At 37.5% G+C, this 19,422-nt stretch overlaps 1 protein-coding gene across 4 annotated transcripts in view; it reads left to right on the top strand.

Annotated features, from left to right (window-relative positions):
• cfap221 (cilia and flagella associated protein 221) overlaps positions 1-19,422 on the top strand; it is a 37,704-nt gene that overhangs the window by 9,161 nt on the left and 9,121 nt on the right. For all 4 annotated transcript variants that reach the window (XM_024294415.2, XM_024294414.2, XM_024294416.2 and 1 more), the window contains exons 9-20: positions 6,322-6,433; positions 6,563-6,689; positions 7,648-7,732; positions 7,884-7,971; positions 11,646-11,726; positions 12,138-12,233; positions 14,347-14,416; positions 15,969-16,060; positions 16,139-16,219; positions 18,591-18,698; positions 18,769-18,882; positions 18,976-19,061. In XM_024294415.2, the coding sequence (XP_024150183.1) occupies positions 6,322-6,433; positions 6,563-6,689; positions 7,648-7,732; positions 7,884-7,971; positions 11,646-11,726; positions 12,138-12,233; positions 14,347-14,416; positions 15,969-16,060; positions 16,139-16,219; positions 18,591-18,698; positions 18,769-18,882; positions 18,976-19,061 (1,140 nt within the window). The remainder of the gene's footprint in view (positions 1-6,321; positions 6,434-6,562; positions 6,690-7,647; positions 7,733-7,883; positions 7,972-11,645; positions 11,727-12,137; positions 12,234-14,346; positions 14,417-15,968; positions 16,061-16,138; positions 16,220-18,590; positions 18,699-18,768; positions 18,883-18,975; positions 19,062-19,422) is intronic.

The raw sequence follows: 19,422 nt of genomic DNA, 5'->3' as shown, positions 1-19,422 counted from the left end.
TTCTCATAAGACACTTAAAGGGTAACCAAACCCTAAATTAACTTTTTTTGGCTGTTGACCTCTATAAATGGAGCTTTAAAAGTGCTGTCTGTTGATCATAGCCAAATTTTCGACAAATTGAAATAAAACTGTTGAATTCTTCAAAATATAGTCAAAAATTGCCTGTGTGCTGCCCCCTACAGGTTGAATGGATGTATTACAGTTGGATTTTGTGATTGGTCAAACTATGTAAGTTTCAGAAGTCTGACATCATGATCTGCTGCTCCAGTAATGATAACAGTCCTGCCCCTAAGCCCCACCCCTCTGACTGGATTTTCAAATTTCGGCTGTGGGTGGAGTCAGCCTCCAACTTCCTTGTTTGGGTACCCTTTAAGCTACGTTCACATCGCCCTCTGAAAACGCGCGATCAAGCTCTCACTTCTATTGAGAAGTCTGTAAATGTTTCTGTCTTAAAACTTACCTCTGTTTACAACGAAATGAAGTCAATTCAGTCGCCATTTTTCCGCGATACCAGTTTCGCCACTTTGTAACCAGATGACATTAGTAAGCAGTGATTGGTCCAAGTCCGTCTGAGTCATCATTTCTATGGCAACCGCTCTCGCTAATCAGGAGTGAGCTTGTTGGAAAGCCACACCCCTTCCACTGAAAGCGGGCTCGGGGGAGAATCGGTCAATCAAACACTTTACATACTCTTATTGAGGCATCTGATTGGCCAGTTCATGTTGAATAACTTCCGATAAAGACAATATGAAATATTAAAGACCGTGAGAGGAATGAAGGGTAAACTCTCCACCGATGCTAATTACATTGACATAGCTTTGGTAAAAATAATAATCGATGCAATCTTGAAACCATAAGAATACATTTATAATTCATCATTCCAAACAGGTTCATTTCCAAATCAAATGAAAATAGCAAAATATATATATATATGGGTTCACATCAAATTGATCACTGATCCGTATCAATGTGATAGAAAATATAAGAAACATGTCATTGGAATATTTATTGATCTATTAAAAGCTTTTGATACAATTAACCACTGCATATTGATAAATAAATTGTGAAGATTTGGCAAAGTGTTAGATTGGATTAGAAGCTTTTTAAGCCAAAGTAAACAGTTTGTGAAGTAAAATCAATAAATAGTGTTCTTCGTTTGAGTGTATTTGGAAATGAGAGTTACATCTGTAATGTGATTTTTGGTATACTGGGCTTAAGAATATTATTGACGTAATTTACGAGGGTGAGAATTTACAAGATTTTTCTTCTCATTTTCTTTCAGATTTTTGTTGTTTAAATACTTTTCTTATTTTGCTACTTTACATACATTTTTCATACGTCTTAAATAATTATTTTTGAACCTGGAATATATCATGAAAAAAAAGGTTAAAATGTTAAAAAGAGACAGCAGAGCAAGAATGGTTATTATGACGGATTAATATTTGTTTATTTCTCTGAAGAAGTCTATGGGATTTTGGCTTTCTGAGACCAGCGTATTTGTCCAGTTGAAAGGAAAACCAGTTGAACTTTAACCAATCAGAGACTCTGATTTGGTAGTGAAGTCTGGATGCCGTCCTCTTTAATTCATGAAAGGGCCAACCGTTTAAAAATCATCATGGAGGAGAAAATAATGAGTTTGAATGAAATTTTATGACACCATATATCGACCATGTGTCAAAGTCAAGGCCCGGGGGGCTCCGGCCCTCTGGGTAATTATATCCGGCCCTCCAAATCATTTTATTTTATTGCTATTAAAATACATCATTTTATTTTGACAACAAATAATTTTATGGAGATTAAAATATTGAACGTTATTTAAAGTTTAAGTTGATTTATACTGGAATTATATTCCTGCCTTTTTTTTATTTATATTTATGTTAAAAAGTTACATTTTTAAAGTTTTAAAAATTTGTTTTTAGTGTGTTGAATACATTTTTATCCTGTTTAGTCTGCGACCTAAGGTATGTTTTGGATTTTGGCCCCTCAAAAATAGAAATAGAAATGCCAACGAGAAATTTTAAACACTAGAAAAAAAAGAAGAAGAAGAAGCCCCTCCCTACTTGTGCAGTGTGAACTCTATGGGCCAAATGGGCATTCAAGACCCTGCGTTTAGCGTGTTCTTGAACATGTGTCAAATCCCTGGTGTGTATGTAACTTAACAGTGACCCTCTAATCATCCAGGAGGGTCCACAGGAAATGTCCACGCGCGCTGATTAGAAGATCTCATTTATACTCTTATTTTTGTTTCCCTTTCCTCCTCCTCCAGCGAGCATCCAGCCCAGAGTTGAATTCCGTTCCCATGAGAATGGCGGTGCCATCCATCACGGCGGCCGCCTTCCACCGCTCCGCCTGCTCTTATCTCGGCCCAAAGTTAATAATTCATGGAAATAACTCGGTATCTGGCGCAGTGATATTATGACAGATACGCTCGGCGGTGGATGTTTAGCATATAAAACACTCTCCTTCTGTTTGTTGTGTCCCCCAACAAGCAGAGGAGATGTGAGCATGTGAAAGATGGAAGAAAAAAAAATGTCAGCCCTGTTTCGACCTGACTGACTCACCTTACAGAGATAGTGGCTATTCTTGTCATAAGCTGATGATTATCCTGGTAATATCTTAATGAAAGGGCTTCTGCAGTGCATTTCCATCAACGTAATCCATTTTCTACCTGATGTTATCTAATAAAGACACTTCCAATGGATCCCCTGGTACATCTTCAGCGTCGGAGATGCTCCCAGTCAACTCCCCAGCGTTTCAAAGCTACATTTAGACGCCGCCGCCGCAGCAGCAACGCTGTGCTGGATTGCATTATCCCGTTTGACGACGTTTCGCCCTCACTTTTACAAAAAAGAAAATTGAGATGGGAATAGGGCTGATAATATCTGACAGGTGACCTTATTGCTCAGTCTCGCTGCCACCCCCACACCCTTCAACTCCTCACTGTCCATATGTCACAAAACAAACAGACCTTATGTCGACGCGCAAGAGGGGTCAGAGAACTTTTAACCTTTTCACATGTTTAATGTGAAGGTTTCATCATTTTACTGTTTATAGAAATATGTCAAGTTTTCATCCAGTTGCTTAAAAAAACAAACAAAAAATTACAATATTTCAAAGTAAAGAAGTAAAGTGAAAAAAAGGAAGTGAAGGAAAGTTTTACTAAAAAAGGCAATGACTTTAAAGTTTGTTCATCCAGCTTTACTAGCAATATTTTTCTTTTCCTGTACAGTTAGTCTCTCACATAGTTGTCAAGGGATTTTGGCTCCTGGTTCTTCACGACATTCCTTGCCTTCACTTTGGTATTTAAACATTCGTCTGTTCATACAGGATATTTCATTTGGGCTAAAGTTCTACTCCTTTTTGTAGCTGCTTCTTCATTTGAACCCAAAAGTGTCTCTAAATTAAAGCCCCTACACCATGCAAAATCAACTTTTTAAGCTTTAAGTGTATTGTAATATTCATTCCTCAGTGAAGCGGTATTTTGATCCGTTCACGCATTATTCCCCTAAAAAACTGAGCTCTGAGCACCAGCCCCTCCCAAACCACAAAAGCGAGCAGGTTCTCAAAAGCTGATGTCACAAATTGAGAACCGCCCCTTTCGGGAAGAGTCTGTGCTGCCAGCACTGCCCCCCAGCTGCTAATTAACTGCTAATTTCGCCACTCAACTAGCAGTAATTAGGTGCTATTTTGCCGCTCAGCTAGCAGGGGTTAGCCGCTAACTTCGCTGCTCAACTAGTGGTGATCAGCTGCTAATTTTGCCGCTCAGCTAACGTGATCAACCACTAATTTAGCTGCTAAGCTAGCAGTAATCAGCTCATAAATTTGCTGCTCAGCTATCAGTGATCAGCCGCTAAGTTTGTTGCTTAGCTAGTGTTATCAGCCGCTAACTTTGCCGCTCAGCTAGGGTGAGGAGGGGCTAACTTTGCCGCTTAGCTAACGTGCTCAGCCGCTAACTTTGCCGCTCAGTTAGTGATAATCAGCCTCTAACTTTGCAGCATAACTAGCGGTCCTCAGCCGCTAGCTCTGCGCTCATCTAGCTCAACCGCTACAACCAGTGTAGCAATGACTGGGGCTGCCAAAGGCAGAAAAAGTTCGGATGTTTTTTTTCGGCGAAACGTAGACACGCTCCCAAGGCCGGCTATAAAATGATGTCACGAAATGGGCGGCACCCACAAGCAGCAAAAGGCGGAACCTCAGAGATCGAGGTGTCTTATTTCTGGGGAGAAAAAGAGTTAAAAAAAATATTTCATATTTCCTAAATAATTTGGTCTTTAGTCTGCCAAAGGTAATATATATATATATATGAATGATTAATGAAAAAAAATATATATATATGGTTATAGTTTACTATAAAATACTTAACCGCCATCTTTGGGGTCCAGATGACTCCAACCATATATTGATGTGTGATTCCTTCCATGACAAATGTGGACAAAGGTGGACAGGATTTTATGTCTGCCATGAACATTAGTGACACTCAAAAATCAATGATAAAAAAAAAAGTTCAGTGTGCTGTCTTGTGGGGCCCAGATGACCCTACTTTTAATGTAAACAAGCCAGGAGAGCGGAAGGGTTACGAAAAGCAAGTATGGCTCTTTAAAAGAAAAACGGTCTAAAAAGTCTGTTCTATGTGGAATTCTCAAAAAGTTTTGGAATAAAATGAAAAACTTAACATGTGAAAAGGAGCTTTTAGACCTAGTGTGAAACATGAACATAAGGACGTATTTTTAAAAATGCATTCCAATTAAAGCTCTAATTTAAACCCTTTAACCTTCAATACTTAAAGAGCCAAGCGGGTTTATTTATTACTGACTGCGAGCCACAAACGTCCCCCTTTAAGGTGCTTTCACACCGAGCACAAGAGACTGCTTTGTATTTGTGTGATTCCTATTGTGATAAGTAGAAAGCAGCTATCGTCATTTTGGCATAAACAAAACATAAACACAAAGAGAATAAAGCCTTTATTAAAAATATGAAAAAGTTTATAACTTTCGACAAAGGTTCACATGGCTTCCTTTCAAAATAAAAGACACCCTTTACCCCTTAAGATCTTTCCAATTGAGCAAATTTAGTGGTTTAACTGTCATAAAAAAGCGTTTATTTGACTGTTTTTGGTGCAGCTTAATCAGAAATGTTTAAATCTAACAGAATAAAATGAAATAAGTGCTAAGTAAGTGACATCAATCAATCAAACTTTATTTATAAAAGCGCCTTTCATACTTGCGAGTAACTCAAGGCGCTTCACATTTAAAAACAAAACATACACAATAAAAGCCCAACCCACCCTTCACACACACACACCCTCCCCATATCACATACACCCATGACCCCACACACAATGAAAAAATAAAAATAAATAAAATAAATAAATAAAACTTGTAAAATAAACTTAAGGCTTGGCTCTGCTGTGAGGAGACAGTATTGAGGATTCTATCATACCAGGAGCCAGCTCGGTCAAAGGAACATCGCCATGGCGCCCACCCAGACCGGGACAGCAACGGAGTCCACTCCACAGCTGTGAGGCTGCAGTGCAGGACTCCAGCCGCCCCAGCAAGGGCGAGAACCACGGCAACGACCCCAGACCAAGCAGACAAGACCTGATATGATAGATCCCACAGGAAACACTGGGGGTAAAAGATGGGGGTAACATCTGCAGTATTTTCTAACCACTAAAAGTCCTTAAATTTGTTCAAAAATTGAAAATCTTCCTTAAGTAGCACTCAAAAATCTTTGAAAATGTTATAAAAAACGGGACTTTGGTAAACTATGAAACTGAATTGCTTGAAGAATTGAGGAATTATATAAAATTCAGGGGTCTTGTGGATTTGTGCGTACTGTCCTTCAACTGTTTTTTTTTTTTACCTCAAAGCGGGAGCTTCAGGTTGCAGACCCCTGCTCTAATCAGTGAATGGGAACTTACTTACTTTTTGGGAAAGAATGAAAGTTCCTCTCAAGGTTTTACATTTGGAAAGTCCTTCAAATGGGGATCAAATGAACACTAACAGATATGAAACTTTGTTTTTTTTTTTTGGTTCAGAGCTGGAAAAACCATGCAGTACCACCAACTGATCATTTGGGGGCAGTGTTGCTCAATAAGAGCTCAGACCAAAAAAGAAGAAGACCATTTCTACATTAATTATAATCATTTATATTTCTATTACACACTTTTAGGATTTGTTGTTTATTTTTATTTTTTTTTATTTAGCCTTATTTAAACACAGATCAAACACATGCATGTGAATGTACACTGAAGGAGGAGGGAGCAGATGAGCTTTTCCTTAGTCAAACACAACTGAGCGATTGAAGAGTTTTTTCTTACAGCGTTCTGCAGGATCAGCTGAGTCTGAAAGAGGCAGCTCCTCCAGAACAGAAAGGACTTGCACCACTGAAAAGAAACAAACCCAAATCAAGCAAGGAGGCTAACAAACTCAAGGTAAGGTAAAGTTAACATTTTTTCTCATCTTTAAGTTTCTATTACCTTCTTTAAGGCAAATGTCTCTGGACATGTGTCTCTGGATAATATCTATTTTTATCCTTTGCCTCACGAGCTTTCCTTTTGCAGAGGCTGGGAGATCAGGCAGGTGTTAGGCATGGATTAACACCTCCAGTGGATGTCTGCACCCCTGCAGGGGCGGCCAAGATGCCCATCAAAGACATCAATAAACCCAGCGTTAAAAACCCCAAGAAAGGTCCGTCCATCCTGGAGATTAAAGCCGACACGCTCGCCGAAAGAATCAGGGTTTTTGTGTCCAGCAGGAACCAGATTGTTTTTGCCATTTTTCTCTTTCATACTGCGCCTTTGAGCAGAAAAGGTTGCCCCTGCCACATACTGAAACGCTCACTATACGTTTTTAACATAGTGAACAACACCCCACGCCCCCCAAAAATGATGACATCACAACGGGCATAACCATTAAAGAAAAAATTAAAAAATGCACTAACGAAACCCGCTGTAAACACGTGTTGGGATTATCTAAAAGAAGTTTCAAATTATTATGGGATGGCCACAGGACCATTATAGCTGTAGCATGTTGTTTGGTGATTTTTATTATTTAACAAGAGTTTTCGAACAATATGGAAAAAGAAAACTTTTTGAGTGTTTTTTCAACACATGCCACCACATTAAGTCTATAACCACTACCAAAGTTTAATTAACCTTTGACCTCCGGAAGAAGCTTGACATAAAAAAAAAAAAATCACTTTTTTGTATAAAAATTAAGCTTAGAGTTAGCATGTTGAGCTTGCAAAAGTGGCGTTTCTGTTTCACTTGCACTTTTTTTTTTTACCAGAATATTGTAAAAATCTAATCTTTGGCTCAAGCTGAACAAAATGATACAGCATAGCATATGAACATATTAGGGATGTGGGTGGGGTTAACAAAAACTTTCCATTGTCAAGGAAATCCAAAATCCTACTTTTGTAGATTCTTCTAAAAGTGACATCAATCTGTTCATCATTCCCACGCAAACAAAAAACAAAATGGTTGCTATGGAGATAAATGAACAGAAAAACTGCCATTTTGAAAACGGAATTCGTCAGGCGTAGCACGGACCAGGATGGCAAAGGCAGAGGGGGGAGGGGAAGTCTGTAGCAGGCTAGGTTTTTTTTCTTGGTACGCCTCAAACCTTGTTGCTCCTCTGGTTGCAGTCGGTACCAGTGAAAACGTGGCGGCGCCGCAGAGCAGGCAAGTGAGGGGTGTCAAAAGGGAGGAAGAAGAGGCCCAAAAGAAGTGGTACTAAAACAGACATTTAAATGTAGCTTTTTTTTTCACAAATTCTTGTTTTGAAGTTAAAATTCATAAGAAATGTAGTTTATTATATGTGAAGATCTAATCACTCTTTTTTTTTTTTTTTTTGTAACGTGTTTCCATAAAACTTCCGCAGCCAGACTCGTCTGGGCATGGATCCCATGTCGGAGCAAACCAGGAAGCAGATCCTGGAGGAACGGGAAGCAGCCCTGGATGAACTCACGGTAGGCTTTCTCACTCGCTGAGCAGAGAGCTCCTCTTTAAAGAACCGCCTCTGGCCGTCTAGTCTGTAACCTTTTTCGTCTTATTTAGTGGTAATAACACGTAACATTTGGGACGCAGTTTCCAAACCTGCAGGCTGTGGAGGGTTTGTACAGCAAGCAGAATGAAGATGTTTTTTTTTTTTTGGTACACCTGAGATGAGCAGATCAGTAAATATGTACTTTAGTTTTAAAAATCCTATTTTCTGTGTCAAGGCTGGTTCGCTCTGCCATATTTGCTTAACCCACACCAAAATTGGTTTCCTCTGGTGATCCTCTTGGTTCAGCAGGTGTACGAGCTTACCTGAACTCCAAACATGGTCCAACCGAGAATGAGTGGCTTGGTTAGTTTGGAAATAAACTCTGGTGTGTTTCAGGTCAGTGTGAGAAAGGGTAAAGGACAAAAAACATCTTAAAAAATGGAAAAAGAAGAAGAAGACATTCAGGCCATAAAAACAGTAAATTATAGTAAAGAGTAAAAAGGTAAATTTCAACACTCTGCATTAATATGATCCTGAATTTCGGTTTGTATTCCATAAATCCCATTAGTTATACAATAAAATGCAAGAAAAAGTAAATTTTCTTCACACCTTTTCTGAATTATTCCCCCTAAACCCTGCCCAAGTTAGAGAAATTGATCAATGTCCATGTCTCCCATGTCCAATGTTTTTGTTCTAATTAGATTGTTATTAAAGTTAAAGTACCAGCATATGATGAATTTTGGGCAAAGTGAACCTCCTTTAAAAAAAAAAGGTGACATCACAGTGGGAAAAACTATATAAAAATGTTTAAATATTCACTAGCGAAACCAAAACATACATGATGGGGATATCAAAAGGAAGTTTAAAAGTATTATGGGATGGCCACAGGAAATACAGCTTGGCGGCCATTTTTGTGGCAAAGTGGGAAGTTTGTTGATGTTCACAATTTTGCACAGTAAAGGAAAAGAAAACTTTTGTTCTTTACAAAATTTCACACGCACACCGCCAGATTAAGTCTAAAACTACAACCAAAGTTTTGTTGACCTTTGACCTCCATCTTGAATTTCCTTTTTAAAAAAAATACCTTTAGTACTAGGTACAAATTTAAGCTTCTCCTAGAAATTTAGATATACTGTATCAGCACCTATATAAACTCCTTGAGCATCATTGGAAAACTACTTGGAGAAAAAGTGTTGGGTTTGTACGTTTGTGGATTTTGAACGGTGTTAGCATAGCAAGCACGAAAAACTAGCGTTTTCCTACTGCTCACTTATTTTTTACTGGAATTTTGCTGACTTTTACTACATGAATCGCTGGCTCAAGATAACCAAAACAATATGACCCACAATATTCACACGTCAAGAATATAGGTATATTTATTAAAAAAAAAAAAAATCTCGTTGCCAAGGAAATTAAAAAAAATACTTTTGACAATTCTTCTAAAAAATACATGAATCTATTCGTCACCCACCGATGACCAAAAAATGCAATGGTTGCTATGGAGATAAAACAAACAAAAAGCTACTATTTTGAAAAAAAGTGTTTTTGTTTAATGAATTTGTCACATGGAGCTCTGGGGCAGAAGGGGAGAGTCAGATTAGCCTGTGAGGGCGGGGGCAGGGAGCACCTGTGGACCATACAACAACAACTTTCTATATCACTTCTTAGACATTCAAATCAAGTCTAGGACTTCATCTGTAACATAAAACAGCTGCTGCATTACTGTAGTTTTTCTGATTTATAATGGAAATGTCGCACATTTCTAAAGTATCCTCAGCTCTGAAGTACAAGTTCCATCAGCGTTTGATTATTCGAGGACTCTCACAGACATGTGAGCCACTTCCTGCCTCACCTCTTCCTCTGTTTATAGCGCGCACATAGAGAAAGAAGTATTTGCTGCCATGCCGTCTCCGCTTTACAGCTTTATATCACCTCCCTTTGGTGTTTTATTGGAGCTCGTTCTTCATGGAAGGAGGAACTCTCAGATCCTTTTGTGGATCCATTTTTCATCTTTATTAAAAAACCACAACACAAAAGCAAACGCTTTCAGTTCGGTGACATAATTTATAGTTTTGTTGCACGTATTCGTCACTCATTGTCATATTAAAGAAAACTGTAAAGCAAAGTTTGTTGCTGAATCAGCATATTTGTTTTTTGCTTGAAGGGTTTGAGTCTGCATCCGTTTCCTTAAAGAATAAAATAAAAAACGTTCTAGTAGATTGATCACGTTCAGTAAATTCATCAAACAAAAGAGAAGAAAGCAAATTTGCAGTCCATTAAAATGTTATTATAGGGTTGTTTTTATTTGAAAAATCTATTAAAATAACAGATTTTTGTTTAAAGATGGACCTTCCCATCATAAACCAATAAATACAACGATAAATCACCAAATTGGCATTGCTTGATATAATTGGGGTTGTGTTCTTGACTGAATGCAAGCTAGAAGAAAAGGGATCGGCGACATGAACGAAAAAAAAGCATTTTAGCAAATAAAACCTGAAGCTACTTATTTAAATAAGCCGAAACTACTAAAAGAGAGAAACGACTAAATTACAAGAATTTATGTCTTAAGAAGTCATAGGCTGAATTTATGTATTTTTTCTCATAAATTTGTGTGTTTATAAAATCTTAATTTTATGACTTTAAATCTCATAGGTGTACCAAAAAAAAAAAAAAAAACCTCGTAAATTTACAAGAAAAAATTTACAACTGTTAAATTGCGAGAATAAAGTCATATTTTTCATAGGCTAAATTTATGACTTTTTTTCTCGTAAATTTACACGTTTTAAAGCCGTAAATTTATGACTTTAAATCTCGTAAATTTACGAAAAAAAAAATTACTCGAAAAAACATTGTAAATTTATAAGAAAAAAACATTGTAAATTTACGGGATTTAAAGTTGTAAATTTATGGGTTTTAATCTAAATAATCTTTAATCTCTAACATTACTTTTTTTTGCCTTAATATTCCATCGAACAAAGCTGCTTTTCTTTGCCACAAAATCAGCTGATTTACTTCGAGTACGCAAACACTTCACTACTATAAAGTCAGCTTTGTCTCCGTTTTAGAATTCACTGGAATTACAATAATTGCGTCATCAGTTGAATAGTTACGCTAATTGGAAGAAGCTCTTTTCTGGAATATAATTAGCTATTTTTTTTTCCATAAAACTTTAGTTTGTACCTTATTTGAGCTCATATTTGGCAACTTCACAAAAAAAAACAAGGAGCTATTTGACCCCTCTAGATGGTTGTGTCCACTCTCAAAAGTGCAGTGTGAAAGTAAACCAAACCAGACGGGCATTAATATTGTTTTTGAGGCATTTTCTTTTTGCCTTTAGACCCACCCTATCTGTCAATAACAAGCCGTTGAGCTTCTCACTCAGCAGTTCAGGCTAAGGAAATAATTGTGTTTCCTCCTTGCTTCAGTAGTCCGTGCGCTCTCAGGTAGATGAAATTGGTCGTGCTATGCAGAGTGCTCTCTGGACGTCTGATAAATGTTGGAGCCACTGGTCATCAGGTGCAAACAGATGGGACGTTTTTTGACCTATTCTGTTGATACTTTCTCCAAAGCACCTTCAGGCGATTAACTGGAACCTTCTGGCCCTTTTATTTACTATGAAAAATCACTTTGCTTCTCTTGCTAATTGTGTTGCAGCTTAGAGGAGGAGATGCAGAAGACTCTGCTCCTGGAGTAACCATACTTTCATCCGAAAGGGTGCTTCGTGAAGCAGAACAGGTTTGCTTCAGCGGTCTTTGATTCATTTACACATGAAGAAACTCCCCTGCTACACCGGTCTCACAATAACCCCTGACCCTGAGATAACAATCGCATACCTGCATTCTCTGACCTGGTTGCAGTACTTTCTTTTATCCTCAGAAAAACTGTTCAAAATCGATATGTTATTGCACCTGTGGGAGGTTATTGTTCACTCAGGTCATCTATTATGATTATTTATGATAGTCCTGGGATTTCTCGAACAATAAACAACCAATTATAAGTGTGTGGAATCCAAACACTTCACCTTGAACCGTTTAAACCAATTAATCACAAATAGCCCTTAAACAAAAAAAATCCAACATTTTCTCACCTTTTAGGACATTTTGTGCTCTTATATATGATTAAAACCATACTGAATTCTTCTTGCAGGTTCCTGAGAGGTCTACGCCCCTCCCGTTTCACAGCCCTGTTCCGTGGGAGCTGCGACTCAGACTTCTGCGACTGTTTCAGCAGGCAGCCCGCAAGGTACACGCGATAAGCTCCACTCCTTAATCCCGGCGGGGCTCTGATCCCATCATTTTGCTCCAGCCACGTGGAGAACTCCATCGGGGCCTTAATACCGGTGTGCTCGGCAATTTTCAGTGGTTTAGGAGATTGAGATTTGTTTGATAGTTCGCGGCATGCGGCCGCACAAACAATCTTATCGCTTCTTCTAGCTCTGTTTTTCTGTGTAATCTCAGTTCATCTTATAATTAGGCTATAAAAACAACTTAAATACATAAACCCGGAGTTATTCAGACTTTAGGATTATGGGTAATTTTAGTGGAGAAATGTAAATGTTTGACCAAAATTTAGACTAAATTATGGAAAATGCTCGTTAATGCTGTATAGGTTAATTGGTGACTCCTAATTGCCTCTAATACTTTGCTCACATGTGCGTTCATGGGACCAATTTCAATGTAAAGTAAACGTTTTGAGCTTTCACATTCCAAACTCTTGCGTTCACACAATTTTAAGTAAGTTTTTGGGCCCTATATACAAAACGTGTGTCCTTTAAATGTGCATCAAAAGTTAAACCAGTTGAACTTTGACCAATCACAGACTGGGATTTAGGAGTGACGTTTTCAGCACACTGTAGTGTCAAAATTGATCACTTTGGAAAGAATAATAATTGTGGTTTGTGCCCGGCTGGACTTATATGACACCAAGACTGTCGTATATTAGAATAGAGCTGTGAAAGACAAAAGACGAACCGAGCTTCTTCCAACTGTGAGTGGAGTATCCGGTAGCGACAGAACATCATATGCTAAAGCGCGTTCTTGAAATGCGACATGTGCGAAAGTAACGTAAGTGTCCATGAAAGGGTGAGTCTGTCACCAACACATTCTCACTCCCAACTGGTCATATATGGACGTATGTTTGGGCCCCTTCTGTCTCACTTTTTGCCGTTTTGAGTGACCCCAACTCGTCATTTTTGACATGCTGGCTCCACTAAATCAGGACTCTCCAATTTCCGGGCTGCGAATTGGTACCGGTTCAAGGGCGGCTAATAAGGGGGCCCCAACCCTCTGGATGTGGACTGGACCAGGACCCTAATGCCTCGTCTCCACTGAGCGGTCTGGACCGGATCGGTACTTTGAGCATTTTCATTATAAAATGGACCCATTAAGCAGGACTGAGTTGAACCAGTTTTGGTCCTCTGTTGGTTGTAGGTCCATAGAACAATGGAGCGGACCAGTTAGGGCGGAGCTACGATGAAATTAGTGGAAAGGTTTTTTGACAAAACTAACCCAACACCTGGTTAGGGTTAGTGTCATGTCCTGAGGACTGGGTACCCCTGATTTAATGGGAACAGTCAGCACGTCAAAAAAAGTTAGGGACACCCAAAATCTCAAAAAGTGGCGCGGAGGGGGCACCCTCCGCGCCACTTTTTGAAAAAAAACACCCAAACTACCATTTTTATTGGAGTCAGTCTTTAGCTAGTAAATTGACACATAACCCCACTGTTGTCCTCTTTACATTTAAATGTTTGTCTTTTGAAGCCTTACAAGGACAAACTCCGACTCTTTGGCCCCAATCCTTGAGGTCTACAAACCACATGTTCTAAAAACTGGCAACAAAACTAGAGGAAATCTCTCCTTAAACTGTTACACTTTTGGATTTCTTTTCCTTTGTTGCTGCATCAGATCAAACCAAGTCAAGAGAGAAGCTTTGAACTGATTTTAGTCTAACAGTGATCTTAACTTTTAGAAGGTCTCATCAGTGTTGGATGTTTTCATATTTGTGTTTATTTTTGTAAATCACTTTAGTAAAATGAAATAAAAACGTACCAAATCTTCAATGAGTTTTAGGTCACAGATGATAGGAATGTCCTTTCTTAAGGTGGAGGAATTTATTATTCCAAGGACAATTTTAGTTTTCAGTGTGAACTCGGTCTGTTTTATTCTTGCTTTTAATCTGCAAAGTGCGACAGGACACACGTCCCATCTCTGTAACTCCTCAAAGACCCAGAGAAAAAAGTCCTAAATGCCAGAAGTGAGATGTAACCCGGGTGAACTGACATCTCCAGCCTGACAACTCTCTAGAGATCACGACTATGAGTGACTGGTGAAGCTGTCTCTTCACCTGTCTCCTCCAGATCGTAATCCAGTGTCGGATGAAGAGGAGACTGGCCTGTTTGAGGAAGAACCTTCCCTCCATACTGAAAGGTTTGAGACAATATATGCACAAGTTAGTGGTTTTCCTGCTCCTTTCTTTATGTTTTCAGTCACACTTTCAGTGATTTCAGCAATCTTGGTATAAAAACCTTCAACTCGTTCAGGACATTACTGCTTGTACTTTTGATATTCATAAACTTCATAATTTTTGAAATATTAACCAACATATGCCCCATTTTAAATGAATGAGAAAGTCTTTAGATTTACAGCTTTTAAATGTATATTCCTGAGTTATGTTTTCATCTTTTATAGTAATTTTCAAAAAAATCTTAATTGAGCTGTTAAATTAGCATTATGCTTGCTCATTTAGGTAACTTGGCAGCTACTGAGGTATTTTTATGCTATTTTGGAGTTAAGCTAATATTTTAGCAACATGCTAACGTTTTTGGCTAATTTGTTATCTACTGTGGTTTTTTTAAGCTAACTTATAGTTTAGCTTCTATGAACCATTTCTAACTTTTGCAATTCATTTCCCATTCACCGATCTGCAGAAATAACGCAATTTACCTATTTCTAAATTGCACAATTTACCTTATCTACCAATTTACGTTGTTATCTACTGGGGTTTTTAAGGCTAATTTTTTTAGTTTCTATTTTAGCAACATGGCTAAGGTTTTGGACTAATTTAGTTTACTGAGAAATTTTGGGCTAATTTGTAGTTTAGCTATTTTTTAAGCAACAAGCTAGCTATTTTTTTGTTTTCTTGGCTAATTTGGCTTTTACTGAGTTTTTTTTAAGCTAATTTAGAGTTTAGCTTCTGTTTTAGCAACAGGCTAAGGTTTTTGACTAATTTAGTTTACTGAGACATTTTTTGGGTATTTTGGTGCCTAGCTAGTTTTTAAGCAACAAGCTATTTTTTGGCTAATTTAGCATTTACTCAGGTTTTTAAGCTAATTTAGAGTTTAGCTTATATTTGAGCAACAGGCTAAGGTTTTTGATACTGAGACATTTTGGGCTAATTTTTAGTTCAGCTAATTTTTAAGCAACAAGCTAGATTTTTTGGCTAATTTGGCTTTTACTAAGGGGTTTTTTAAGCTAATTTAGAGTTTAGCTTCTGTTTTAGCAACAGGCTAAGGTTTTGGACTAATTTAGTTTACTGAGACATTTTGGCTATTTTGGGGCCTAGCTAGTTTTTAAGCTACAAGCTAGCTTTTTGGGCTAATTTAGCATTAACTGAGGTTTTATGGGTAATTTTGAGTTTAAGTCATATTTAAGCAACACACTAAATATTTTTGCAAAATTAACTAGTATTAAGAATTTTTAAGTATTTTTATTACAATTTTTTCAGAAATGTTGGTCAACTTTTGCGTTCTTTTAGTTCTTTAAAAAATTTCCAGTCTTTTTTAGCAAATTTAACATTTTGCAAATAGCTTTTGCATTTCAGCAAATAAAGTAAATTGCATGACTATTTTCAGCAAAAGCTTCAGCATCTTCAACAACTCAACAAAAAGCATTCACACTCGCAATATCACAGGTAATGCGTCTTGTCTAGTCTCTGTAAACATTAAAGCTAATTTTCTTGATTTTTTTTTTTTTGCTTCAGCTGAAGAATCAAACAAGGAATCTTTTCAGATTCCTCCAGACAAAGTCTTTCCTCTGTCGTTCTTGGTGTTCTCCGATGAGGACGATCCTTTGGTGAGTGAACCACAAGAGATCTCTCTGTTTGATTAAGTCCTCCGGACAACAAATCATTTGTCTTCTTGACATTTGCAGACTTTCAGTAATTTAGCGCCAGAACCCGTGGACGCTATCGACGTGATCGCGACGACGCGCATCCCTCTCTTCCAGCTCCAAGTAGGCATCAAACCTGTGTTTCTCACACACATGTAAATCAGTAGGTGTTTACCCAGTGCCAGTTGTTGGTCACAATTGGATGTTATAAACCCATAAAATAAAAAAAAATCCCATTTATTTACTTCATTCTGTAAAGTTTCGGGCTGCCAAAGCCTCTCCCGGCTGACATTTGCCAAAAGGCAGTGCAGACACTTGTCAGGATGCCAGTCCCTCACAGAAACAGACAGCCATATGTTCTCACACTCCAACCAGGTTAGCATCACCAATTAACTCCACCCGCATGTCTGTGGACAGGAGCAGCTAGACACGAACATCCCAGCCGGGGCTTCCCTACATTGTCAGCTTTTAATCCTCCATTAAATCCTCCACTTCTTTTTCATTTTATTTTTGTGCTTCCATTCTTTTTTTTGTTGTTTATTTCCCGACCTGTAGGATTTATCAGGAAACTCTGGAGGCTCAACCTCTTTATCTACAATAAAATGCCACAGATTTACATCATTATTAACATGCTGTCATGTAAGATAAAAATGTCGGTCACCGCCTGCGGGGGAATGTTGTTTTTCTGGATTTTGTGCTTTTCCTTTATAGTGAAAATCTCAGAATAATGGTGTTTTCATATATATACAGTGTTTTCTATTTGCAGACAAATAAAATATAAACAAGTAAGCTTCACCTTGAGCTGATACACCTCCATATGCAGCAAATTTATTTTAAGCAAAGGTTTCTAATATTTAATTGTGGCCACAAAACTTAAAAACTTGATCAAAAGCAAACTTTATTAAGTAAATAAAACTAACGGTAAGTGTTTGACTTCAGGGTTGAAGCCCATTCAAAAAAGAAATGAAATCTGCAGTTCACAAATTAACCACTAGTTGGCTCATTAAGCAGTTCAAGCTTTGTGAAACAAGAAAAATTTATTTAAAATTAGCTATTTAACTTTTATATGCTTTAGAAGCGTAAAAAGATTTCTGAAAAGATTTTTTGGAATTCCAAAACAGAGATAGTTCAAAGTATGCTCAAGATTTCACGTGTCAAAAACATACAAACATTTGATTGACGATAATAAAGAGAAAAGGGATTTCTTATAGTGTAAATGATTGACCGTATTCACTCTATAAATCCAGCTTTATGAGTGAAAAAACAGTTTTTTTTATTTGTTTCTGTGGTTATAGTTTTATGGATTTTATTTTGTTTAATATTTAACCTCCAGACTGGGCAAAAACTGTTTTTTTTCTTTTGATTGACACGCTCCTTCCTGGTGGTTAGTTTATGACTTGTTGTTTTCTAAAATGGATGCGACTTAGTGACGTCCTATCTTGTTAAAACAGAAACAACCGTCAAGCTAAAAACAAGGTTTCAAATTACATTAAAGGGGGGTATTTGGCCACGCCCACTTTCTATATCTCTTACAGGTACTAATCAAAAATGTAACTAAAACACACAAACTAATATAAAGAAAGTAAGCTGACGTATGATGATCTAAGAAGAAATACTAAAGCAGGAACTAAAACACAAATCCTTCAAAATAAAAGACATTTTAAATTTAAAAATCAAATGCTAGAAAGTATATAAACAACAGATTTCAACAGAAAAACAACAAACAAAAAAAAGCTTAAAAAAAGACCGCAACTCTTGTGAGACTGATCTTACTGGATCTTAACCTTCGGCTTTGCCTGCGTGGAGTCAAATTCATTAAAAACAACACTTTTTTTCAAAATGGCCACTCCTCTGTTGGTTTTTTCTCCATAGCAACCATTTTATTTTTTGGCCGCCTGTAGGTGACGAACAAGTCTATGCCATTTTTTTCAGATTTGCTAAAAGTAGATTTTGGATTTCCTTGACAACGGAGGTGTTTTATACCCCACGCCCACATTCCTGAAATCTTCCTATCATATGTTATATCGTTTCAATCAGCTTAAGCCAGGGATTCATGGATTACATTTTCACAATATTCCAGTAAAAAAAATGGACAAGCAACAGGGGAGCGCCACTTTTTCTAGCTTGTCATGCTAGCGCCATTCAAAATCTAGGAATTTAAAAAATGTTTTCTCAAGTAGCTTCCAATTTATGTCCAAGGAGATTTGAGCTGATATAGATTTCATACTTTGCCACAAATTGGCTGCCAACTTGTAGGTCCTGAGGCCATCCCATAATAATTTCAGAACTTCCTTTGGACATCCCCTCGCTTTGGTTTGGTTAGTGGATTTTGATTTTTTTTCCTGAACCTTATAAGAGATTTGGACCATTTTCATGTTTTTTTGACAGTTTTACCCACTGAAAAAATCTCTGTTATTTTAATATTCTCATTTGAAAAGCTTTAAATGTTTACTCTTCTCTTTTTCATGGTTGATTCACCTAAATATCTGTTCAGGTTCCTCAGCACTACAAGCTCATGGGCTACCGACCTGTTTCATTATGGGATGCGTTTCATTCCTATGTTCCTACAACTCTGGCCAGGCCACTTCGCTCTGGATCTACGGTATAACCTGAGTCCAAACATTTGCTTTATTTTCTATTTTGTAATTATAAAAATAAGTTGAATTTTGTAGACTGACGTCCAGAGGGAATTCACCAATTCAACAGAAGAGGAAGTTCCTGCTCTGTCTTTCAGGGCTCCCGACGCTCTGATTAGACCTCGTCCTGTGAACCCACTCAGAATTTTTGTAAGGCTTTCATCAAATAGATACAAACTACAATATTACACGTTTCTTCACACGTGTCTGGTCGCTTATTTGTCTCACTATGTTTCGGTTTAGAATCCAGCACCTGGTCTTCAAGCTTTCAAGCCTGTTCCAAAGTTCCTAGAGAGCGATCTGGAGTTTTACCTCTGTCCTTTGCCGAGGTAAATACAAAATGTTTATGATTATTTCTAAAAAATTAGTAGTTTTTCTTTCAATCTTGATGGTTTTGTATGTCAAAATGTAAACATCTGCTCACATTTGATCTCATTCTGGTTAACTGACTCAACCTTTCATCAACAATAAAGGATAAGACACAAAAAAGGGAAAAACTTCTAACATATTTTAGTCATTAAAAATTGAAGAAAAATACAAGTAAACACTGTTTTTTTTTTGCATTTCGATGCTTGTTAAACAGCTTTGCTTCTGATTTGGCAATGTTTTGATTCAGTAAAAATCATATTATTATGGTAAATATTTAAAAACCCCCTCATTGCACATCAATAAGTCAGAATATATGTGAAA

The sequence above is a fragment of the Oryzias melastigma genome, linkage group LG2 (genome assembly GCF_002922805.2).
Source record: "Oryzias melastigma strain HK-1 linkage group LG2, ASM292280v2, whole genome shotgun sequence".
In the NCBI taxonomy this organism is placed as follows: Eukaryota; Metazoa; Chordata; class Actinopteri; order Beloniformes; family Adrianichthyidae; genus Oryzias; species Oryzias melastigma.
The sequence above is the reverse complement of the archived record's forward strand: the minus strand, read 5'-3'. Positions and strand labels throughout refer to the sequence as shown.